Source organism: Scleropages formosus, chromosome 11 (assembly GCF_900964775.1).
Source record: "Scleropages formosus chromosome 11, fSclFor1.1, whole genome shotgun sequence".
Taxonomy (NCBI): Eukaryota; Metazoa; Chordata; class Actinopteri; order Osteoglossiformes; family Osteoglossidae; genus Scleropages; species Scleropages formosus.
In genome coordinates this window covers 17,633,489-17,646,845 of record NC_041816.1, presented here as the reverse complement: position 1 = coordinate 17,646,845, position 13,357 = coordinate 17,633,489, and the positions used below count along the sequence as shown (strand labels likewise).

At 39.8% G+C, this 13,357-nt stretch overlaps 1 protein-coding gene across 2 annotated transcripts in view; it reads left to right on the top strand.

The window, feature by feature from the left end:
- Window positions 1-13,357, top strand: part of elp4 (elongator acetyltransferase complex subunit 4) — a 67,930-nt gene that overhangs the window by 6,990 nt on the left and 47,583 nt on the right. For both annotated transcript variants that reach the window (XM_018763138.2, XM_018763137.1), the window contains exons 3-6: window positions 1,231-1,352; window positions 5,434-5,565; window positions 8,876-9,015; window positions 11,953-12,037. In XM_018763138.2, coding sequence (XP_018618654.1) covers window positions 1,231-1,352; window positions 5,434-5,565; window positions 8,876-9,015; window positions 11,953-12,037 — 479 coding nt within the window. The remainder of the gene's footprint in view (window positions 1-1,230; window positions 1,353-5,433; window positions 5,566-8,875; window positions 9,016-11,952; window positions 12,038-13,357) is intronic.

Genomic DNA, 13,357 nt, shown 5'->3' with positions numbered 1-13,357 from the left:
TCCTTCTAAGAAGGACTGGAAGAAAGAGGAGGAATATGTACTAAAGAACCAACACCAGCGTTAAAACAATAGTAGTCTTTTTTATTGCTTTAACTATCACTAATTAAAGAGAACAGGGAAATGACTGACAGTATAATGACAAAGGTTAAAATTAGAAATACAAAATTCCCTTTATGGTTGAAGAAAACCAAAATGATATATTAATGAAATGCAATTTTATTGCTCCACAAATATATCTTGCATCTGTTACCCTTGCCATTTAGTTTCCCTTTGAATTTTTTAATAACCTACTGTTGTCTCTCAGATGTTTCATAGTCAGAAGTGTTGCAGTTTTTGTGGTATTGTAATTTATTTAGAAATAGTGTTTTTCTCTTATTCCATCCAAATGCATCTGTTGATCTTTGTAAGCAATAAGTAAGAAACTTCTAGTCTTTTCTGCCATCTAACATTGCCCTATTTGATAGTCAGATTATGCACTGCGGTATCACCTGTTACCCACTATATTTTACAGCTAATGTGACTATTGCTTATCTCTTATTGCAATGGTGAAAAAATTCTGAATTTAATGTATAAACTTTTTTTTCTAGGGATAAAATACCTAATTTTGGTACCAACTTAGGGGGGTGCGGTGGCGCAGTGGGTTGAACCACAGTCCTGTTCTCCGGTGGGTCTGGGGTTCGAGTCCCGCTTGGGGTGCCTTGCGACGGACTGGCGTCCCGTCCTGGGTGTGTCCCCTCCCCCTCCGGCCTTACGCCCTGTGTTACCGGGTAGGCTCCGGTTCCCCGTGACCCGTATGGGACAAGCGGTTCTGAAAATGTGTGTGTGTGTGTGTGGTACCAACTTCATAAAAAATGATTACAATTATCAAATATCTGTAATTTCCACTAATCTAAGCCTTGATCAAGATTTTTTTTTCTTCAGAAATATATGAAGTTTGAATCAAGTTGTGGGTCTTGCTGCTCTTTTAACATGCAGCACAAAGGCATTTCTCAGCACCAGTCAAATAGCCTGACACGATAGTCAGTGACATGCTTTGATTTTGATTGTCCTTGCTGCTGCACCATTGTGCTGTTATATAGTAATACAATGTATGCTTGGGATCATACCATTTCATAAAAATGCTTTTTTGTCATGAACTGAAGGGTTTATTTTTACAGAGCTATTGAAAATTGTTTAAAAGAGGATTTTGTTTTTATTGTTAGGCTTCACAGTGTTTATTTTCCTTACCAGAGGAAGACAAATATGACAGCTATTCACGCATGCTGTTGAAGTACTTCCTGGCTGAAGGTGTGGTGTGTGGACACAGTCTGTTTTTGGGATCTGCCCGTGATCCTCCAGAAGAAATTCTTCAGGTACCGTTACATTCCATATTCCATGGTAAAGTAACACATGCAACTACATTCCACATGATTTCAGCCAAATATTAAGGAACATTTTTATATTCTGTTTTAACTCATCTTATTGTTCACAATTGTTAATTTCTGTGAATGTGACAGTTACACATTCCATTTATGAAGATGTTTATAAATATCTGAATAGATTTGTCACTTTGAGACTTACAGTGGACTTTAATGATACACGACGCTAAGTGGGCTAAATCACCAAGTGACGAGCCAATAATAGGTTTGAAAAGTAGACTCCTATTCAACACAAGGAATGCAATAAAACGAAAGAGGTGAACCAGATATTTGAAGCCAGTTTTGTCTTTGGCTCCCAACACACAGGTTGTAATTTGTAGTTTGGGACATTAATTATTTCCTTTTTGATCAGTAATCAGAAAAGGTCAAAGGTGAGGCCTGTCATGTCTCTCCTGATGTGAGATGGCAACAGATGCTAATTTCTGGACCATTACTGTCCTCTCCCCCTGGCAGATAAACCCATGTGGTGAGAGACAATCTAACAGACTGTAATTATCCCTCCACCATGAGACTGATGGAGACAAGCACCAGATAAAAAGACCCATCACCTACCTTAGATATAATATTTCACTACCCAGCAATTTATCCATCATCATTGAAAACATTCAGGCCTATTGTTGTCAGCTGGGAGATGAAGGCAGCATTAAGGTTTCAATCTCAGAAATTGCACCGTTTTGGAATGGGATAGAACCGACGGCACGACATGGATGTGGTTGCGGAGGCACTGTCTCTTTACCTGGCTGCTCCTACGCACAAAATACCCTTCCCTGTCATTTACTCCTTCTCAAGACATATTGAAAAATAAACCAATCAGCTGGCAAGTTGAGCATCAGTCTTGGTTTTGAAAAAATATTAGTACTTATAGTTGCACACACAATACTTTGTAGAATATATTTCTGATGTGTTAGACTTTTATGAAATTATAAAAATGAGTAATAAATTTACTGACTTGCAATTTTTGATATCACCTTATAAAAAGAGGGGATTACAGACATCACATGTGTCACATACATATTTCTGTATTTGTTTCAATGAGGGTTGTATAGTATTAACATTAGCCACATACATTAGCTCTATGTTTAATCCCAGAAGAAAAGTGCTTTTGAAAATGTGAAAAAACTAAATGTTTTAACATGCTCAGTACCCTGCTTCCTTTTGCTCATTACTCTATTTGGAAGGGTTTCAATGGACCACTGACAACTCTGAAGTTTTTCACCCAAACACATGTGCATATCCAGCCTGTAACTCCATCCAGAAAGGGCACAACACTAACCCACATTGACAGTGTGTATGATGATGTGAGTTTTATGACATCGTAGAGTATGGAGCCACATGAGGGTCATGCTGTCAAGAATTTTCCTGGAGCATTTTTCTTTAATTTGAGTAGAATGACAGAAGCTGTTTCAGAGCAGGAGACAGATGGAGGGCAATTGTGGATATTTTGATTGATGGAAGGAGAGGTCACAACGTAACCTCTGCCTTCCGTATAAAAGACTTTGCAAGTTATTTGTATACACAAGATATGGTGTTAGAGGAATCCCTACTCGGGTTCAACAGAACCTTGCAATTAAGCTGAAAGATGGAGAACTCACACACACTGTCTGATGGAGAACTCAACAGGTTGTATTGACTTTTAGAAGTATTGAAGTTTCTGAGAGACGTACTAGATAGTTATTTGTATATTCATTTTCTCTGAGTTATTTGCACACATCTGTCAAAGTTTTTTTGAAAATGCAGTGCTCAGTTTAATTTTTCTGGGTTCATTCATGTGTTAACCTTTTGGCTGGAAAATAAATAGAACTTCCTGTTATTGATTCTCTAAATATATCAAGTTTTTCTCAGAGTGGGAGGAGAACAAGAGTCCTATTTCTGCTGGCATCTTTTGTGCTTTGTAGGTGCTCTTCTCCATTGTGTTACTGCTCAACAAACCATTTTATGGCTGTTTAATCCCAAATTTCTCTTACTTGTTTTTAATTGATTGTTGAAGGGGCTGTTTGACTGGGCAGAGAAGTATGATTAATTATTTTGTCCTGTTTTAGTACTTGTTGTAATGTCTAGAACTGTTTGCACAAGTCTTGCACATGTGCACTTTACATATGTGGTCTGTGTAGTCTGTGTCGGTAACTCTGTATTGTTTTATGTAGCGTCATGGTCCTGGAGGAACATTGTTTCATTTCACTGTGTACTGTATCAGCTGCATAGAGTTGGAATGACAGTAGAACCTCTTTTGACCCTTGATACAATGAAAACACTTTTGAGTAACAGCTGAAAAAGCAGGAAAGTATGAAATAAGATAAATTAATGTGTATGTAAGGGGGTGCAGTGGTGCAATGGGTTGGACCGGGTCCTGCTCTCCAGTTGGTCTGGGGTTCGAGTCCCCGCATGGGGTGCCTTGCGACGGACTGGTGTCCCGTCCTGGGTGTGTCCCCTCCCCCTCCGGCCTTACGCTCTGTGTTGCCGGGTTAGGCTCCAGTTCCCCGCGACCCCGTATGGGACAAGCGGTTCAGAAAATGTGTGTGTGTGTGTAGTGTGTAATGTGTAATGTGGATGTATTTGGTGAACAAAAAGAAATTAACATCATTAACTACAACGATTTGTTTCTAAGCCATGAAGCCAATGAAAGTGTGCGTGCGTGTGCGTGCGTGTGCGTGCGTGTGCGTGCGTGTGTGTGTGTGTGTGTGTGTGTGTGTGTGTGTGTGTGTGTGTGTGTTAATGGTATCTTAATGTTAATGGTATGACACATTGGTGTCAGCAACTTGGTTTACGATATATTTGGTAGTTATTCCATTCAAAATGTTTTGGTGCATTTTGAACAATTTCATTTGATTAAATGAAAACATGAATAAATTGTCATAACATATTTGTCTATCTATGTAAATTTATTGGTTACTAAAATAGTACAGGGTTCATCATACAGATCCAGGAAACATGGAGTCCTTCAATGTTTGGGTAATTGCAAGGTATTGGAAAAAAGTGCTTACCTTCATGCTGAACTCTTAAATAACGGTGTGTTCTTTTAAGCGCTGTAAGTAAATGGTGCCATTGTCGTTACCATAGAAATTGATAGTTAAATGTTTTTTATTCCGTTCGGAATCCACTTTCACTTAGCAAGCTGTTAGCAGTTTGATTACTAAAATTTCATACTGAGGCATCTGTCTTGGGACAGGAGGCATTTAAGCAATGACTTGGTACATTAGTTGTATGTGGGTTTCTCATGGTGTAGGTCAGACTGCTGGGTGCAGATTCTGAGCAAAAGGAAGTATAGCAGGCCTCTCTCCCCCGGGGAGCCCCTGCCCCTTCTCGTGCTGTGTCACATTAAACCTGACTGGTGTAAAAAGTGCAATCCTCTACGGAGGGTACTGTCTCTGAGGTGCTCTATGGGGCAGCATGGGCTGACAGCAACAGGTGAGTATGTACCCCCACCCAAGACACCCCCTGCTTGTTACAGGGAGCTACAACAGTGACCAGCCTGGGGAGTTACATGAGCACTTAAACAGGAATTTCCTTAATGATGAGGGGCAGAGCACTCCTCTGATTGGGCCAAACCATTCACTGGCCTAATGAGTGGAAGTGGTGTCACAAAATGTGGCTGCACTAATTTGAGGTGTTATTTGCAAGACAATGGCTTGTTTTTGTTATTGCATGAGGAAGGTAAAGCTCCCGAGGTCTGGGAGAAACCAGATACCTCAAGCCTTGATCTGCACCCATGTGTAGCTCACATGTCCTCTCTTTGAACAATCAGCTTTGCACCTAGACTTCCTTTTACTTGAACTTTTCATTTGATTTTTTTTTTTTTTCCTTTCCGTTTGTATGTCCCAAGGGCTCATAATGGGTACCGAATGGGTAAAATCAACAAACTGAACGGTTTCGTTTAATTCATCCATTTGCTTTCTCATAACTCATAACTCTAAAAAAATTACATCCCTAATACAGTGGCATCCAATATAAATTTGTGTGACTTAAACTGGTCATCATTTTGTTGGTCGTGATTTACTTACTGCTTTGCCCTCTAAAGGAACTTCCAGCCCCAGTTCTCGATGACATCGGCTGTGCTGCTGGGGATGAGGGACAGGCCAAGTTGTGTGACTCTGAGGGTGAGGACTCAATGAAAATAGCGTGGCGCTATCAGAACTTTCCGAAAGTACAGGTAAGCATGGATGATCAGATATTTGGGGCTAAGAATATCCTTGATTTTTTGGTCAGAGACACAAGGGTAATGGAATGTGTTGAAAAATATGTAGAATTCAGGCCCACAAGTAAGTCACGCATAGACATTTATTACATAAAAGCCACTTACATTTATTAAATATTGGGCAATCAACTGTAATAAAGATCACAATGCTACACTTAAATGGAAATGGTTAGTTGGGAGTTTTGTTTGTTTTTGCTGCAGATGAGTGCTTGCAACCACAGATCAAAAAGATTGATGTTGCCTGATTGATATAAAATGATGTCTGAAAGAAGATGTAGCAGAAGTTGTTATCACATTCATATCCCATTAAGATAAATGGACTGCCGTGGCAGCCGCACAGAGTTGAGCATAGAGTCACACACCACTGTGATTGAAAGCTGGTACACGCATTTATACAAATGCGTTGGGAATGACATTCTAATGCAGAGACATAACGCAGCACAGGCAATTTGCAACATCTTTTACGCTGAAGTGAAAACTTTCCCCGATTCTGGTGTAGGCGATGTGAGGTATTAAACAAGGCCAGGGTAGCATAGGGCATCTAGGGGGCGAGTGGAGGAAAGGGAGCCTGCAGTGACCCCACCCGGGCTGGTGGGGTGTGTGCAGAGAGAGGGGCTGCCTCTCTGGCCCCTGCTCTCGGGGCTATTGACATGTCGGGACTGGTAATGGGCCACTTTATAAAACTATTACGTATGCTTGAGAGTCCCGGCTCTGTTTTGGTACTTTATTGCACTTCAGTGGCTGCAATTGGACGGGCATATGAGCAAGGTCTGTAACGCATTGTTGAGCGGCACGCCTTCCTCTGTTTCTTGGTTTTCATACTGCACTCCAAGTAAAACACTGAATGGAGCTAGTGATACTGTTTATCCATGTGCTAAAGTGTGCGTGGAGAGCACTTGTAATTTGTATCAAACCAGTGAGCCTTTTGTGAGAACTCTGGCGGGTGTGATGGAGGAGAACAAAGCCTGTTTGTCTTGTTACATTTATTTTATCACAAAAACTTTTCCCTGTAGTTTGTCATTATCATACATTTAAAAATATAAACAAATTACATTTAAAGAGTCAGTGCACACCTGAAAAACTTTTTTTGTTTTTTTTTTTGTTGTTTTTAAGATACAATGCTGGCTTTACTTTTCTTTTTGAAAACCTGCTCGGTGTTGTGAATGAATGTAAAAAAAGCAAGACTTTTTATTGCAGGGATTTGATTATATAAATCATTCGCTCACTGAGGTTGCAAAGTGGCTAAGGTTATTGCTAAACAAAATTAGAAGGTGTAGTTCCTTCCAAATGAGCCATTTGTGTACTTGAGGCAATATATAAATTGTCACAGCATGAAATCAATTTTCTGCTTTGGTTCATCTCAAATCTGAGGTTTCTAGCACATTAGTATTGCAATTAGAAGCATCGGCAGCAGAAGGTAGCCAGAAAGTCGCCAAACGGCTGACGGATCATCTCGCCTTTCTTCTCTCTCTCGCTCTCTTTCACTTACTCTCCCCCATCAGGCCTACCCCTCCTAAGGCAAGGGGGTGACAGGCGCACAGCCTAATCGCCACTGATAATAAATTTATCAACTCTTAAACTTCTAAGGGATGAATGGGGTTTACCCCGGCCATTCAACTGCAGCAGATTACTCACGCTTAGTTGGTTCTAGGTAGGCTTTGGCAAGCCTCCCCACCAAGCCTGGGAATTCGGTGTGCTGTGGCCCATTCACAGGCCCCTGACCCAGAGCACGCTTTTATTGCACACTGTTTTATTATGAGTAAATCCCAGCGCCCCCCACACTCCCACACCCCAGCTTGTCCGTGCTATACTCTTTCTTCTGCGTAAAGAAAGGTTATCCCCTACCTTAATCCATATTGCAATGTGGATTAGGGACACCAGTGTGCCCCCGGGATTCCCTCAGAGGCCCTTGGAAACTTCTCTCCTTTTTTCCTCTGCTTCCCCCCTTTGCCATCTTTACAAAGCGCCAATAGGCCTCATAGAGGATTTGCATCCCAAACCAGCAACCCGGAGCTGTGCTCAATGAAGACATCACATCAAAGTTCAGCCAGTCAAGGCCTTGCTAAAACGTTAAGGAGGCCGGCTCATACACAATAGAAAGATGAGCCGTGACTGCCACTGCAATAAAAAGAACACATTGGGATCTCTTATCCAGATTATGAGTAGATTATGGTGTGGACAATGGCTCTATTATATTTAAAATCGGAGGAAAAACTCATTTCTCTCTTTGAAAAAATTTTGCTGTAATTGTATGATTCAAATATTTGTTTAACAAAAAGTTGTCAGAATGCATGGATTTTTCTTATCAGTCTGTTGTGAAAGTTTATTTCAATGTTTAAAATTATATGTGTGACCTCTTATATAGATCAGAAATTGATGTATTAATGATATATATCAATAATTTATATATTAATGTAATGCACAAATTCTATTTCTCTGAGATGTATCTTGCCTTGGAGAAAAATGTCTGCTAAATGAATAAATGTAAATGTAAATTTAACATGTGATATTTCCTCCACTGTCCCAAAGTCTACTACTGTGTAAACCAGAGTAATGAAAGCTCCTATACCCTGTCCACTTTCTTTGGCTTAGCCACTCAAATGAGTCATTAATTCCATTCATTACAAAGAATGCAATTAGCAGAACAATACACAAAGCCTTGTAGATGAGTATGTGCGATTGGGGTGTTATGTCATTCACAGTTGTTGAGTGATTGCAGAATTACTTTTTCTATTTTTCCCCATTTGATTATTTTGGATAACTGATGTGTGAAAGAAACAGATGTTATTTTTTAATTTCTCTTTGTCGCTGAGACATTGAAGTCCTTAAAGATCACACCATAGATAACTACAGGACATTATCTACAGTTGCATAAGTTGTCAATCAAAGAATGTTTAGTTCTAATTAGTCTTCCATGAGTCCATTTTTGCAAGTTTATAAAAATGGCACAAGTAACTGACCTTCTATCCATAACTAGGTAAGATAAAAATATACTGTAAACATTTCTTCTATAAAGATTTTTTTTAATTTTCACACATTAAACACTGTTTCATATGACAGTTGTGGTGCCTTGTTTAAATAGAAAGAAATTACACACGATGTTTTCACAGGTTGGAAACCATGTAACTGGAGAAACTCAATACATGTTGTGTTTTTCAGTATGATCCTTAGTTGATATAATATTACAGACATAATATTTGAAAAAGTTGTATGTGGGTAGTGTCTGCAGTTGTGTGGTTTAAACACTTTCACTTCAATGTTGTAGACTGCCCTGGCTGCCTCGTCCAGGTTCGGCCACTACTACGACGTGTCAAAGACTATGGACCCAGAGATGAGGCAAGCTTCTAAGTGCAACACTTTCTTCCTCCCTGATGAGCTCCCTTTGAAATCAGAAGCAGAACCTAGGTAAGAAACATGGTATGACCCATTGACGATTCACATTTACAGGTTGGCACACTCCTGAACTGTTACTAGTACTGACAGGTTAGAGGCATAAACCTGTTACATTAAAAAACAGTTTGGTCATGTGTTTGTCAGACTACAGAGAATGCCCTGAAGTAATGCTGAGCAAATTCTGATTAATGGTTCATGGGATGGAAACAGGAGCCATAATTTCTTTTATAGCCTCAGTTGAACTAATAAAAGCTGTAAAATGTCATTATGCCTGCTTTAGTCTTAAATAGCGTTCAATCTTTAAAAACGGCAGACTAGCAAGTAAAAGGTTTGGTGAATTTATGCAAATAGAAGCTGTGTTTGTCTTTGGGTTTTACAGGTTAGGTAGTGTTTTGTGATCAAAGGTCAGGCACGCTCTTTACATTAGAAAAGGCCTTTGGCAAAAGAGCAAACACATCAATCTGGCCTACTTTGCTTGGAAAGGGATGTTTTATGAACCTCTCTGTTTTATTTCGGTAAACAGCAGTCTTTTAACAATTTATACATACAAGCCATTAGGACACTACAATGGGCCACAGGCCTGTAAGCATGTGTTTGCTTGTGAAGTAAAATGAGGCCTCACTCTGAACTCATAGAGACGGGGTGTTTTCCATTGCCAGGGCCAAATGCTACTCCGAGCTGCTGAGCTGTGCTCAGGGCCACAGTCGTTTTTGTGCTGTAAACTTTGAATCTTGATTTCTTCTGTTTTGGAAGAGCTTACATTGACTTTGGACAGCGCAATTTTGTTTTACAACATTTTTTTTTAAATACTTTTTTACAGAAAGGTCTTTTTTGAGACATGACTCTACACTAAAGCAATTTCAGAATGAAAAAGTTAAGTGTTTTTCCATTTTTGAAGATGGCGTTTGCCATAGTGCTACTTAGACAGCTGCAGGGTCGTCTTAAGACAGAACTCATCACCCACACAAGTGACAGCTACTTACCCAGAAATTAATCACTGAGCTGTCTCTTACACAGGCAAAATACCCCATGTTGGTTCTTTGACTATTAAATTGAGCTTTTTTATGATATGGTGTAATTGGTATAAATTGCTCTCTGGGTGATATGGATCCTGTTGTTTAAATGGAGCCACGTATACTATGGAAACAGTGTCCTGCAGAGCAGTTCTGTATCCTGGTGGTTCTCTGGGTATAATATTAATTAGCTAACACATTTGCTCTTGCGGATCATCGCCTAGCTCTTGTCATTATCTATAAGAATATAAGCTCAGTAGGAAGGGCATGATACAGAAAATTAAAAACAACAGCAACAGTGTAAGATGTGTGCCCTTCTCTCAGAATGTCCCCCAATAGAAAGGAACAAAACCCGTGTTTTATTCAGGATCTGCTAGTAGTCTTTAGCACAGCAGGACTAGAGAGCCTCATAGTTTGTCCAGATCTGAAATTACATTTAAAAAAACACCTGACGATATTTTTAAAGCTCACTGTAGGCTTTGGCCTCATCAGTTGTCAAAGGCGTACACAGAATCAAAATTCTCTAATTCACCATACCTGATGACAACTCAATCGGGACATGGTCAAGAAAATGGTTTTAAAATGTGCTGTTGGAAAGGGGTGCTCTTTTCAAAGTGGGTAGAACAGACAGATTGCAGTGAAGAGCTTGTCAGCTTTCAGTGAATACTTAGTTTTGATATTCTTTATAGAATATGGTCTTGATTGGAATTTTTTGTATCTTATGCAAGAGTTTCATCTGGCTTTTTGTGAAGCATGAGCTGGACCCATATGTTAAGTGATATATTTGACATTTGAACAAATGTCAGCTGTCAATAGAAGTTATTTTAACATCTTATTTGCAAGAATGTGACTATTCATGTTATGAATCATAATAATGTCAAAACAGTAAATCCATGCTTTTTCTTAACACAGATTTTTCCCTTTTTTTTGGTAATATTTTGTCCAGATTATAAAGCACACATCTCGGAGTTGTTTAATATAGTGTAAAGTGTTGTTCACTAAATTGTTTTTGATATTAGAAAATACCATCAGAATCACTAAACACTTAACAGACGCATTAAATTTAATTAAAATGCATATCCGGTGCCAAAACCCACACCCGTCATAGCCGTTACTGCTGTGTACATTATTAGAATAATGATGCATGAAAATGGACGCCCGCTCCGCTGGGACTGGGAATCCTTTGAAAGCTTTTAAGCACACTCGATGTGGCAGAGACGGGCGCGTGTGTGAGGGATGGGTGCAGGCCATTGGGGAGGGCTGCTGAGCAGGACTCATAAACAGGCTTGGCGGTGAAGCGACAGGATGGATTCAAGTTCTGGATGAGTACAGTGGGTGGGGTCACAGTGAATGCTGAACAGGTGTATGCAGCGGGCCCTCTTCATTAACGGCGTCTTCATTATCTACGATTTAGCACGGAAACCATGCACTGGTGTCGTCTTTTAAGTTGCTTCATTAAGTGATTAATTTTACAGGAGGTAAGTGAGGCTGACGTAATGAATCCATCTCAGCCTCAGCAAAAGGAGCCCCCCGTCGAGTGTCAGTGGGCGCGGAGGGAGCTGACTTCAGGCGCTCAGGGCCTGCCACCCTGGCCCCTTTAAAGTGATTTGCTAATTAGAGTTATCAATGCATTTGATGAACTCTGGAGGATTTGGACACCAGTTTGTTAGCCTGTCTCAACAGCTCTCCTGGTACCCTTAGAGACTTGCTGACTTGTACTGAAATATGTGCAACAGCTGGGTGCTTTTCTCTGTGTATAGCAAGAATAAATTGGTTTTAAGTATTATTGGAGTGGGTCACACTTATCCCTGAAGGTTTGCACTTTAAAAACAAGCCAGTGCTTTGCCATGATGAAGGGGGTTTTACTAAAGTTTCCACTGAGGACAACTTGGTTTTTATCTTTCTGCATTAACATCTTTGTGTGCCCCCCTTCCAGCACTATGAATGCAGGCTACAGGGCTCTTCTGCGGTCCATCCAGAATCTGATTCACAGAGAGGGCTTCGACACTGCTGCCCCACAGGTAGGCCCACCCACCCAGCACCATCACCTGTTCTGTGACCAAGTAACTAATGTTGTTTTCAGCAACTTCCCACGAGGGTTCAAGCCCCTGGGAGGGCACTCATCTACAGTGAACAAGCTGTTTCTAAGCACTGCACAGGTAAACAAGAGCCAGGACTGAACTCGACAATATGCTCAATCTCATTAGCCTCAGCTTACAGTTTGCTAGCCTTGTGACTTCTGAAACGCATGGGAGCTCATGTTCCTTCAGTCTGCATGTCTTACATCTTTTGCATCTCCTATTTGGTGCATTGTTTGGTTAAGCAGCTTCCAATTTACACATTGACCGTGTGTTTGGCATACATTTTACACAGTTTCACTGTGCACAGTTTGTACATGATCCATTGTGTGGCTTTTTCTTTATTACAACTGAAGACAATCAGATTTCTATAGGGAACTTGTTCATACTTACAAAATAAGTTGTTTAATAGTTACATTAGTTACTTCATTCAAATTTTTAGCTGACATTTTTTTTTCGTCTGTTTTGTGTATGCAATGACTGACTGATCTTGCATATCTTACGTGCATTCCATATAAAAATTGTAGGTATTTAGCATATTACTTGTTTGTTAAGTTTAGCAGTTCAGACATTTTCACAGCTTAGTATTTTTCCAGTTCATTTTATACATCACTCCTTTGTGTACCTTTTCTTCTGCACATCATCCCGTTGATTAACTCGATGTTTTTCCACCCCTCCTTTTTGACAAAACATCAGTTTCCCATGTGGGACTTACAATCTGCAGTCTTCTATCTCAAGTCCGTGGCCATAATGAGTTAATGGGTTGCTAGTGTTGTTTAAAAATATCCAATGAATCCTACATAGATATAACCCATAGTTAAGTGAGGTGCACTTGATTTCAGACCTTGTTCTTTACTGGTTTGTGTGATGTGATGGAGAAATTCTGTATTTCTGTCAAAATGTTATATTAGTATTTCTACATGATATAGTTTTTTTTTTAATTAATATTTCATTCCATACTTAAGGCTTTTTATGTCATATTAGAAGTTATCAATAACAAATTTTTCCAAGACTCATGTAAAACTTTTCAGCGAATCTGTTGCAAGCGAGACAGTTTCTCCCGCATCTGATCTGCAGTTTCTCAGAATAATTAAATGTTGATATTAAAGGCTTACAGTACACTGTAGATGTGAAGGTTGGCTGTCAAACTGAGAAAAGGCACAAAAACATGGGAAACAGTCCAAACAACCAATCCTTAAGGATTCTGAGCCTTGCAAAGCATTCCTACTTTCCCTCAATCTTTATCTCAGTGAGATGACTACA